The sequence below is a fragment of the Dermacentor andersoni genome, chromosome 7, assembly GCF_023375885.2.
Source record: "Dermacentor andersoni chromosome 7, qqDerAnde1_hic_scaffold, whole genome shotgun sequence".
Taxonomy (NCBI): Eukaryota; Metazoa; Arthropoda; class Arachnida; order Ixodida; family Ixodidae; genus Dermacentor; species Dermacentor andersoni.
The window spans coordinates 14,543,064-14,554,689 of NC_092820.1; the positions used below are offsets into that span (position 1 = coordinate 14,543,064).

Below are 11,626 nucleotides of genomic sequence, written 5' to 3' on the forward strand. Positions count from 1 at the left end.
GCAGCACCGGAAATGTACAGTGCTCAGCAATTGAACCACGATACTCTGAGCACGTAGCTGGCACCTTTTTCCGCCACAGGTGAGCACTAGGTGACCGACCCGGGACTAACAATGCAGTCACACTCAGTCGCAAAGGTTCTCGCTTTCACTGCATACCACACTGCATCAGCTCAGTGTACCCAGCGCTTGTAGTCTGTGCAAAAAGCGCCAGCGACCATGCGTTTCGAGTATAACTTTTCAATTGTAGAGAACTGTACATACTGTGGCATACAGACTGCACATATCCAGTCTTTTTATCGTTCCATCTGGCGAGACCCTGAGGAAAAACAATTGGCCTAACCAGCTTTAGTCATATTTCAGCAACTGCTCGTGCACCCAAAAACGAAACCTGTTTGATCAGGTTTGGTTTCACATGGCATCTCAGCAACACAAACGAGAAAATAACAACAGAACATTAAATAAATCTAGCCGGCGGCAGCCCCTGTCACATGCCATTACATTCGTGGTGCTGCCGCACAAAGGCAGCCACTGGTCAAAACTTCTCGTGCCTGGCGCCTATAGAATGACAATAGCGCTCTGTGGTGTGTGTCACGTCAAAATGTTCTCCAATCCAACCTCTAGTATGCTATACCAACACGCCCAGTCGTCAACCTTGGCAAATGTAATGAGGGTTTTCAGAGATGAGATGCTCAGTGCCATCATGTCACCCAAACTAGCACTGCTGCTCGCTCTACTGAAAAAACTCTGCACTGATATGCATGCGTTCCATTCTCCCAATCTTGCCTTTGGAGCTGGCAGTCTGTTGGGCTGGCGCAGTGGTGGTCGCTGCGAGGACTGTTTCACTGGCTTCTGGCCAGCAGTGGCTGCCTTCTGGCTGGCTGGGGCGGGCTTCTTAGCAGCTGTCAGGTTTTCTAACCCAGCCTGCACCAAAGTAGCATAAAAAAGTAAGCATGTCCAGCCACTGACACCATGTTTTGCAAAATCTGAACTGATATGCTGATAATCTCTAAAATTAAGGAAGCTTGCATAAAAGTGAAACAAATGGACTTCATATTCAAAACAGGCACATACCATTAGATAGCAAGTTTGCAGTACCATACCTTAAAGAGTATTGATTAATGAAAAATGTTTGGTCTTCACCTAAACGAGTAACTAATGGTACATTGTAGACCATTTTTTTCTTTAAATAAGGTCCCCGACTTCAAAATCTGAGAAAAACTTAGTGGCAAGCCTCAGAGGCTAGGTACAATGTCTTGGTACTGGTACTCAATGTCTTGCTACTGGTTTATGCTGCTGCGTCGGGCAAGTAGCAGCATAAAATATGACTGGGTGGGCAAGCCCAAAAGCATCACACTTTCCACTCCCAACTTGTGCATCAAGACAAGCAGCAACAAACTTGACACAGCAAGTACTGCAAGCAACACATTTGTTGTTAGATCACAGACTTCAGTGTTGCCCATTTTCCCTACTTGGCGTGAGCAAATGTGACCCAAAAATGGTGTCGCAGGGTACCTTTAAGAAATCGTGGCATCTAACAGTTCCTTGCCACATTGAGCAACACCAATAGTAGACTCGCGAAGAATACTGTACTGTGTTCACCGAAATATCACAGCTGCACTACTTGACCCACATCTTTGTTTCAATGCATTAATCTTGGAAACAATAGGCACAAGGTCAACAACACCAGTCAAGCCTGTATGTGCCTCTATAAATTGTCGGTTTGTTCCCAAGACAACTTTGCAGCACAGTACACTTGCCAGTTGCCTTTTGAGATCACAATGGTATTTTGTTAGCACACCACAGTGGTTCACACGTACCCGGAATAAGTATTGTAAGCCCCTGAGCAAAGAGCAACAAAGCACACCACTGTTATCATGGTATCTTGAAGTCATACTTGCACAGTGCACATACATACAACACCATAAGGTGCTACCAATGTCTTCCAATACTTTCAATCTGGTCACAAAACTTGTGCATAACGTTATGGGAGAGCTATATATATATATATATATATATATATATATATATATATATATAGTGGTCGCACCGCAGCGCAAGTAGGTGGACTGGAGCACACATTAATGAATGCCACGGGCATTCTGTGCATGTCGATTGCCTACATTGGCGTGCGAATATTGCAACGTGCATATGGCCACCATGTTTCTGTACGGCGTTCAATAATTTCTTAACTACAACGCCTCGAGTCATTTTCAGGTTCAACTGCATTGGCAACAGTGGCTTAATTCATAATTCAAATTGTTTGAATGAATGAATGTGTGGTGTTTATTGGCGCAAGGGCCAGGTATGGCCAAAGAGTGCCATGTCCATGGTAATGAGTTCGCAGTGTAGTTACAAGTTATACGAAATAGATGCGACGTGGCTGTAAAGGGGCCTTATAAATAGTTGCGCTAAAGTGCATAAAATGTATATGTAATAAGAATATGGCGATGCCAAATGACGTGTACTATGAGCATTAAAATGCATTGTGAAAGAATGATACAATATACAAAATATGTCAGATGCTATTGCCTCGTTAGAGCACTTGAAACACAAGGGCCTAGAGACATGTGCTACATAAAACAAAATGGCATCTTCTCGAAAGAGGATGCACTAAGAATGTAATGGACTTTTAACATGTAGGACAACACCATGAAAAAACTGGAGACTGCTTTGGCATTAAAAAGTGGTTCTTGGCCAAGAAACAGCCAGGTGAAGTGGGATACAATAGCGGTATGCCAGAGGAAAATGTTTCTCTCAGCTTCTGCTTTCAGACACTCCAGTAGGACGTGGACGTCAGCCTCTCCCCGCATCTACCACAGGTTGGAGGGTCATTTCCAGAAAGTAGAAAATTATGGGTCCCAAATGCGTGTCCTATTCTGTCAGAACAGGACATGTGTCTGCTGCGGTTTTGTTGTGGAGGGCCAAAAACCTAACCGTGGCTTTATCATGCGCAGCTTAGTTTCTGCATCCCACTTGCGTTGCCAGTGGTTTCAAAGTTTTTTTCGTAAGAAAGGCTTCAGATCTGCGACAGGGACAGCAGCACTAGGATTAACAGCATGCGACGCAACTGACGTGACCATCTTGTCCGCCAGAACGTTGCCCTCGATGCCCCTATGGCCAGGCACCCAGAATATAATGGTATGCTGGTGACATATGTATGCTTTACACAAGACTGAATAGAGTTTATTAAATACTGGATTTGTGTGTATAGAGTGACATCAAGCCTTCACGACGCTTAGGGAGTGTGTATACATAACTGCTTTGTGGAGTTTTGATTTTCTTATATGCTTCATAGCCGACAATAGTGCGTAGGCCTCGGCCATAAATATACTTGTTTCCGGATGCAGTACATCGGATTCCGAGAGGGATGGACCGACGGCTGCGTAGGACACCCCGGCATGCAACTTTGAAGCGTCTGTGTAGAACTGTGCAGGAGTGCTTGTACTGAAGTTCTAGGAAGTGCATTCGGATTTCGACCTCTGGAGCGTACTGTATAACTCCTACAAAGGATGTGTCCCACCACCTGCCATTCCCAAGGAGGTAACAGCATGGTTGGATGCATTAAGCGATGCTCAAGCAGTGGGACATGCATTTCATCACTAAGCTCCCTCACATGCAGCAAGAAAGGCTGTCGTATAGAGGGTTGATTGCAGAAAAGTGTAGCAAACGTCATATTGGTAATGGTATTAAAACATGGACGCTCATGATTAGAGTGGATTCTGAGAAAATATGTGAGGCTGATGTATGTTCTCTGCAAGTGGAGTGACCACTCATTTGATTCTGCATACAAGCTTTCAATCGAGCTTGTCCTGAAAGCGCCAGTGGCTAAGCGGATACCTAGATGGTGGACAGCATCCAGCATCTTTAGCGCACTCAGCGCAGCAGAGTTATATATAATGGCATCATAGTCCAATCGTGACGGAATTAGGCTCCTGTAAAGATTCATTAAACACTTCCTGTCACTACCCCATGTAGTGCAGGGCAGAAGTTCAGGACAGTTCATTGTTTTTCGACATTTTTCTTTAAAATATTTAGTAATGTGTGGAATGAAAGCGAGCCTATAGTCAAGTATAATACCTAGAAATTTGTGCTCTTTGTTGACAGGTATTTGTTGTCCACACAGTTCTACACAGAGGTTACAGGATTTGAAACCTATTTGAATGTCGTCGACGTAGACAATAAAAATGGCTGGTGGTCATGAAGCATGGTCATCTTAACGATAATGAGTGTGCGCTGAGCACAGCTCCCTGGGGTACACCAGTTTCCCGTTTAAATGGACATAACAGTACATTGCCGATTTTTACTTGGAAGGTACGATTGGACAAATAACTTTCTATTAGGTTTAGCGTACTGCCATGGATGCCCATTTCGGACAAGTCTCAAGATTCCGTAGCACCACGTTGAGTTGTATGCCTTCTCTATATCGAGGAATACGAATAAGAAAAACTGTACAAATGCGTCACAGGTATTTCCTTCAATACGTACAAGATGATCGTTTGTGGACCACGCTTCTCTGATGCCACACTGGTAGGAATCAAGCATTTTGCTCAGTTCAAGGAAATGGATGAGTCGCCGATTAATATTTTCAAGTAGTTGCGAGAGCTATATCGGGCAATAACTTGCCACAGAGGAAGGGTCTTCGCCCGGTTCCAAAACAGGGACCACAACGGCTTCTTTCCATGCAGTTGGAAGGTATCCGCAAGCCCAAATAGCGTTCAAAAGTGTGAGTAGTGTAACTTGTGTGTCAGTGTGCAAGTTTTTGATCATTTCATACATGACTGTCAGATCCCGGTGCAGAGCTCTTCCACGAGATCAAGGCAGCTTTCAACTCTGCAATACTAAAAGGACAGTTACACGGTTCATTCTGTCAGCATTTACGTATAAATGGCTGGCATTCTTGTATTAGTTTATAATTGAGAAAGGATTGTGAATAATGGGTTGAGCTTGACATGCTCACGAAGTGCACCCCTAGTGAGTCTGCCTGGTATTGCAAGGTGTCGCCCTGTGTGTTTACCAAAGGGAGTGAATATGTTTGGCACCCTCTTACCTTATTAAGCCTGTTCCAGACTGTTTGGCCTCATCTGTATACGAGTTGATACTCGATAAGAACTTCTGCCAAATCTCTTCTGGCCTGTCTGTGTATTCTCCTGCCCTGGGACTTCTTAAAGTTAACAAGACTCTCTGCAGTGAGAGAAGTGTATAGCAGCCCCCACACTTTGTTCCATTTCTTACGAGCGTTCCTACATTTTGTTCCACCACGGGACACGCCATTCGCATGCCACAGCACTTTAGATATGCATTTAGAAGCGGCACCTTTTATCTTTTATTAGGGTCGTAAAATACTCCACAGCAGCATTAATTCCTAAAGAAGAGATGTCAGCCAATGAGATACTAGTAAGAGTGCAGAATTTCTCCCAATAGGCTGTATCAACCTTCCACCGAGGAGCCTGTGGTGTATATTCGTTTTCTTTTGATGTTCTCAGCAGTATGGGGAAGTGGTCGCTCCTGTAAGGAGTTTTGGTAACTTTCCATTCAAGTTCAGGCAATATAGACGAGGAACTATGCCAAGATGAATTGAAGAAAATGTTCTGTTTGCGAGGCAGTAATATATGGGTTCCTTATTCAGCAGACACGCACCATAGGCGAAAAACTGTTCAACAAGACGACCTCGCGCATCTATACGAGTCGCCCCACAGGCTGTTGTGTGCCTTGAAATCGCCAAGAATGACATAAGGTTCTGGCAATTCATTATAAAGGACTGAAATTCACGTTTGTTTAATTGGTAACGTGGGGGTATGTAAAGCAAGCAAATGGTGACGAGTTTGTTTAGGAGAACTCGAACTGCCACTGCTTGAAGGGGCGTTCGTAGCTGTAATCGTTGACATGTTATGTAATGTAACACTACAGTAACAAAACCAACTCAACCAATAAACTAAGTACATAATAATTAATACAACTAATAAATAAGGTATCTAACAAAACTAATTCACTAATCAAGCTAACCAATTTATTAACTAAGTTATCTAACTAAAGTTATTCACTAATAACTTACCTAGCCATATTAACTCAGCAAACATAACTAATAAACTAATATCTAAGTAACAAACTCAACTATGAAACCAAACATAACTGACTTATCCAGCTAATTGGTTTCCGGCACACTTGGGCCTAAATCTGGACTCTCCAATCTCTGTAATGTTACCCACTCCCAGGCACACATAGTGCAGGTGCACATCTGTGCGGGAGGACGAGCCTGGTCACAGTCAGATGTCTAAGAGTTCTGGGACACTATTCACCTTTAATGAATTTCCGAAACATTTCTACCTGGAGAGAAGAATCCTCTACCACATAAAAAGCTCACAAACACAACCTAAAGCTACAACCCCCAGCATGCTTCAGACTAGCTCTTATCCTAGTCTGGCCTTCATGCCCTGTCTATTCCCGGATGTTTTTAGCTCAGTGTCCTAGCTGCGGAGGACATGCAATTTAGATCGCATACTCTCGCGGTGTTCCTCCTTACGGGAGGATAAGGACATCACTGAACAGAAGTGGAACTCTGCCATCAAGAGCTCAGAATACCATCGTCGGCTTTGGGCTGTCCAGAGAGCCTGCGATGCGGCGGTTAGGCGTAACTGTCCCCACGTGACAGCAGCCCGCGGTGAAGCCCTAATGGGCGGTGCTTCGCAGGATTCTTTTTAAGTTCGTATTCGTATCCAGCTAACCAACTATACAAAGTGCAAACAGATAGCCGAACAAAACAGTGTGCAAGGAAGGCCGCTAGAGGGCAGGGGGTGACTTCAATTGTAAAAGTGTGCCTTGTAAAATTAACACACCAACGCATTGCACATTCACCCTATAGTGATTAGACTCGACACAGGAAACAAAGTGGCCTTCACCTCAAGCCACCTAAGGCTTCGTTTTCAATTGGTGTACACAGCCCCCCTCACCGTGCGTGTGTGACACCACTGCTGCTGGCCACGTCTCCTCTGACCTCGCATTCAAAAAAAGAGTCACGTGACAAACTTGTTCCTGGTCCCGTGTTTCTGCTCTAAACCAACAAATGACACTTGCTGCATGTTATTCAGTGCTGGCTGAAGACAGCCAGAAACTGCACAGATTCTTTGGTATTGTAGGCAACACCTGTCAATAAAGGTTTAACAAATTTTGCCAAATGTCCCCGTCACATGTTCACTCTACAAACGTCAATGCTAGAATAAATGTGGTAGGTGCCTTTCCTTGCAGAAAATTTGCATGATGGCGCAGCCCGGCGATCTGGTACAGCAGACTGTTCACCTACATAAGCGAGCGTCTCTGGCGCCACCATCCGTCCTTATAAGAAACTTTCCAGGAAGTTTGATGACTAGATGAAAAGTATTGAAGGAACCTGGTGCTACTTTCAATAAATAAAATAATTTGTCTCGTTGCAGGAGCTAACCACAAAACAAAACTACGGGCACAACACGTGACCAAATGATGGAAAGTTTCTGCACAGCGCACTTTGTGAAGGAAAAATGAAGGCATGTAACCTACAATTTCCAGCAGCCACTTGCCACGAGCTGACTGTAATAAGTTTTACATATGCTAGCCTATCTAGAAGTGCCACTTACAGCTTTTTTTTTTTACTTCACTTGGCATTCACGGCTTTTCCGGCCACCAATTGCTGGCTCTGGTAACTGATAGCATAAGCAGCCAATGTGCCTGCATGTTCACTTTAATGAACGCGATACTGCACTCTACTATGCAGTTTTGTTTGCTTTTATCACTACCAAATGTGCATGCTTCAAAACAAATGTTTGTTGGAAGTCGTGCTTATTGTGTATGCGAGCTTCATAACTATGACTTAAAAGGTGCTATACCAGCAAGACTGGACAGCCTGCCGAACAATCAGTTCACTGAATTGGTCAAACAATTAAATACTGGGCTTTTACATGCCAAAACAACAATATGATGAGGCACGCCATAGTGGACCACTCCGGATTAATTTTTGCCGCTTAAGAGATATTGAATGTGCACCGAATGCTCAATACACGGGTGTTCTTGCATTTCACCCCCATTAAAATGTGGCTGCCGTGGTCGAGATTCGATCTCGCGCCCTCTGGCTTAGCGTTCAAGGCCTGTCGCAGCGCCTAAAAAAGATTGTGTCTCGATACGGGACTGATATTTTCAGTGAACAGGCTCAATGCTGTGGTGGGCAGTGCTGTCCCCGAGAGCACAAGCAGTGTCGCAGGACTTGACAACATTCCACCAAACACGTGGGTGTGCACCAGCTGCGCAGTTGATCACCTGTGCAACACTGCAACAAATTCTTCAGCAAGCATCTGACCCCAATGTTAAAGTGGACAACCACACACTCATGGTGACTGCAGCACTTCAAAGAAGTGTGTGCATCAGTGATGCATGCTCCACTCCCATGATATGCACTGCAGCTGCCACATGACAAGCAGTAAAAACAGAATCCAAGCAGTGTAACATCTTAACTAGCCTTAGTGCTACTTGTCAGCGAATTTGCTGTGTCATGACGCCACCGTGAAAATTGCCCTTCAACCCTTTTATGCTGGAATTATTTTTGCAGGAGATTTTAACGTCATTAAGCCCATGCAATTCGATGCCACCAAGATTTTGCATGAAGACAACTTTCTACGAATGTCGAGGTTGAAAGCATTGATCCCAATGCATGACAACCAGCACTTGAGCCAGAACACACTTCCAGAGCAGAGGCTGAACTTGATTCGTAACAAGTGGCGTTGAAGGGCTAAGGCTAGGGTTATCAAATATTTTCCCTCCTTCACCCTTGCCTGGTCTCATTCTATTAGGTGCAAGCAGTACGGCAGAGTTCCTACGTCTCCTAAGCTTGGAGCGGCCGAAAAATATAACTTGGGTGAACAAGACATTCCACGAAAGCATTTCTGCAGCAACTTAGAAACGAAGCCTAGCATTCAGCATGACTTATGTTCAATGAACTTGAGATAATGACAAGAAACGCTAGGCTGAGTACCAAGCAGTGCAAGAGAGTTTGTCATTTCTTGCTGACCTAAGATGTGGGGACGTCATGGCATAAATGCGAGCAAATGCAGTCATTGCGGGCTTGACTCTAGCAATGGTCACCCGAGAGGTACAACACAGCATATTCATGTCATACGAAACTTCAGCTAGAAAACAGCAGCAGAACTAAATCGACGAGAACCAGCGCAAAACGACGTGCGATAACAATAGACGCGACAGAGACCTAACGCTTTTATTGTACGATAACGGAAGTGCTTACGCCAGCCACAAACCCACGCAATAAACTGTTTCAAGAAATTAACACAGCTGCAAAGCCGCGCCTCTGTCGTGACAAACAGCGCTGCGTGGCTTCGTGTGCAGAGTGACAAGCCACACTTCAGTCACAGCAGGCCGCGAAAAAAAAAAAAGACTGCAACGTGGTGCGTTCAAGCAATTTACTGAAGCGCGCCCCGGCGCCTTTGGGCGGGTTTGACTACACCACGGCTGGTTCGCTAAGCTCGAACCCGCGGTGGTCGGTATTCCTGCGAGACCACCACATGTGACGAGGGCTAGTCGTAAGCAAGCCATCGAAAACATTCAAAACTCACTGCGGTTACACATTAGCAGAAAGGAACAATAAATTTCAATAGCCGCGGCAGGACAGGTGAAGCCCTAGAGACGTTATTACGCAGATATTCAAGAACAAAGTCCGGCCGAATATTCAAAACAAACCGGTTACTACTAACACAAATTGAAAAATCTTCCGTGACAGTCGCGTCGGAGGAGCGGACCGCAGTTCAAGCAGGTCCGCCGAATGCGAAGACACGCAAGCTACGAGAAGCAGTGAGTAAAGCTCTAGCCGCGAAGGCCACCACAAGCCAGACAGCAGCAGCCGAGAAGCCCACGGCAACGGCTTCCGCCAAACGAGGGTTACTGTATCGCTTCACTACACCGTTGTAATACGCATAGCCTTTGAAGGTCACTCACCCATCTTGAAGAACGCCCAAAAGTGGCCATGTCTGAAAGAACACACGAACTGCCTTGCACGGTACGCTTCCACCCGGCACCAGTCGGCCCTTTGAATATGCCGCTAATACCGTGCGCAGCCGAACCAGAAGCTCCAGCCCGTTTGAGGTGCTTCACAGCGACATAATATAAAGACCAGCAACGATAGGGGGCGCAGACCACGCGCCACGTGATCAATTAGCAAAAGGCGATTGGAGGATTGGTGGCTCAAAAGCAGAGAGGTGACATAAGGTTAAAAGGGTAGGAAGACGTATTTAAAGAAAATCGAGAATTTCAATAACACACAACACAGATAAAAATAAAAGGCAAAATAAAAATCTGAGCATGGTGGCAACTGCCATCGCCCCGTTTCAAAGGGGACGCTCCTACCTTCCATCCATCCATCCGTGATCCCTTTCAGCCAATCGTCAGTCGTGTAAAACAATTGATTAGAAAAAGGCCGGCGCTGGGTGCACGCGCGTGGCAGCAGACGACCCCAAGTGGAGTCCGCTGCTGCCACGCATGGTGACGTCACAAAAAGAAAGCTTAGTAAAAAATACATGAAATACTAACATTATTGTTTTTTTGGTAAATGCACTACGCCTAAATAAATAAAGTATTTATTTTATGCTGTGTTTTAAAATCGAAAATGACTGTGGGCGCCTACACACGCGTGCACGCAGTGGGAGGACCGTTGTGATTCCTTGTGGCCGTGTGGTGTGTACTTTAGTACTGGATCACTGTGTAATATCGGCGAGTACGAATAACGTTGTCGTTACGAAGCTACAGAAGCTTCGAACGAACTGTGCTGCATCCACGAAACAGCACGACATGTCGCCTCATTTGGACTGTCGGTTTCGAAGAGTCGTGGTAACACAGCGCCGACTGCATATGGTGCCGACACGGATAATGCATATTGCAGGGTGTGTCTTATGTAGCGATTCTTTAAGTTGTGTGTACGCCTTCTGGCAAAGCCGGATGCCTGTTTGGCCTTGCTTTCACGTCGACACACTGCTCACGAGCTCGAAAACGCAAAAGTGGTGCGCGTCGGCATTGACGTCGATGTAGGGTGCATACACATTTCCAAATCGCTTTGCAAAGTAAGGGCGCCTTTTGTCGATGAGCAAAGTGCATTCAAACACTTCGCGTCGCCTTACGCACGCAGAAGCCTAGTAACGAAAGCCTGGACGTGAAACGCGAATCTAACAGAAAGGCCTGTTCCCGCCTGAAGGCAATGTCAGCAAGTGTCCGTGACGAGTGTCAAGTGACTCACACGAGGCTGGGCGTTGAACAGTGTGTGGAGTGCCGCTGCTTCAGACTGGCCAGGGCCCAACCCGCTTTCATGAACCATTTGAAATGCCCAGTGTATTAGTTGCTATAGATTGTGGTGCAGTGAGACAGCCTTTCCATAGCAGCCATGAAAATTACCTGTGGAAGTAATAGTAATGCGATATGCTTTCGTGGTGATTGTCATTATGTATCACATGCATCGGAGTGCGATCATTTACACCCTGTGCACGTGTTTAGATAAATGCTTTATCTTCTGAAGATACGGTACAGCACCTGGATCTTGAGTGGATCTTTCACTGTACAGGCTATACCAAAACCTCTCTACCTTTGTGTGCTTCATTTTTTGCCA

The 11,626-nt window shown here is 45.4% G+C and overlaps 1 protein-coding gene across 2 annotated transcripts in view; it reads right to left on the minus strand.

Moving 5' to 3' along the window:
- Positions 1-10,131, minus strand: part of LOC126535555 (G2/mitotic-specific cyclin-B-like) — a 71,087-nt gene extending 60,956 nt beyond the window's left edge. For both annotated transcript variants that reach the window (XM_050182383.3, XM_055073198.2), the window contains exons 1-2: positions 9,970-10,131; positions 784-921 (exon numbers count right to left, since the gene is read on the minus strand). In XM_050182383.3, coding sequence (XP_050038340.1) covers positions 784-921; positions 9,970-9,999 — 168 coding nt within the window. In that variant the 5' untranslated portion in view covers positions 10,000-10,131. The remainder of the gene's footprint in view (positions 1-783; positions 922-9,969) is intronic.
- Between the last annotated feature and the right edge of the window lie 1,495 nt (positions 10,132-11,626).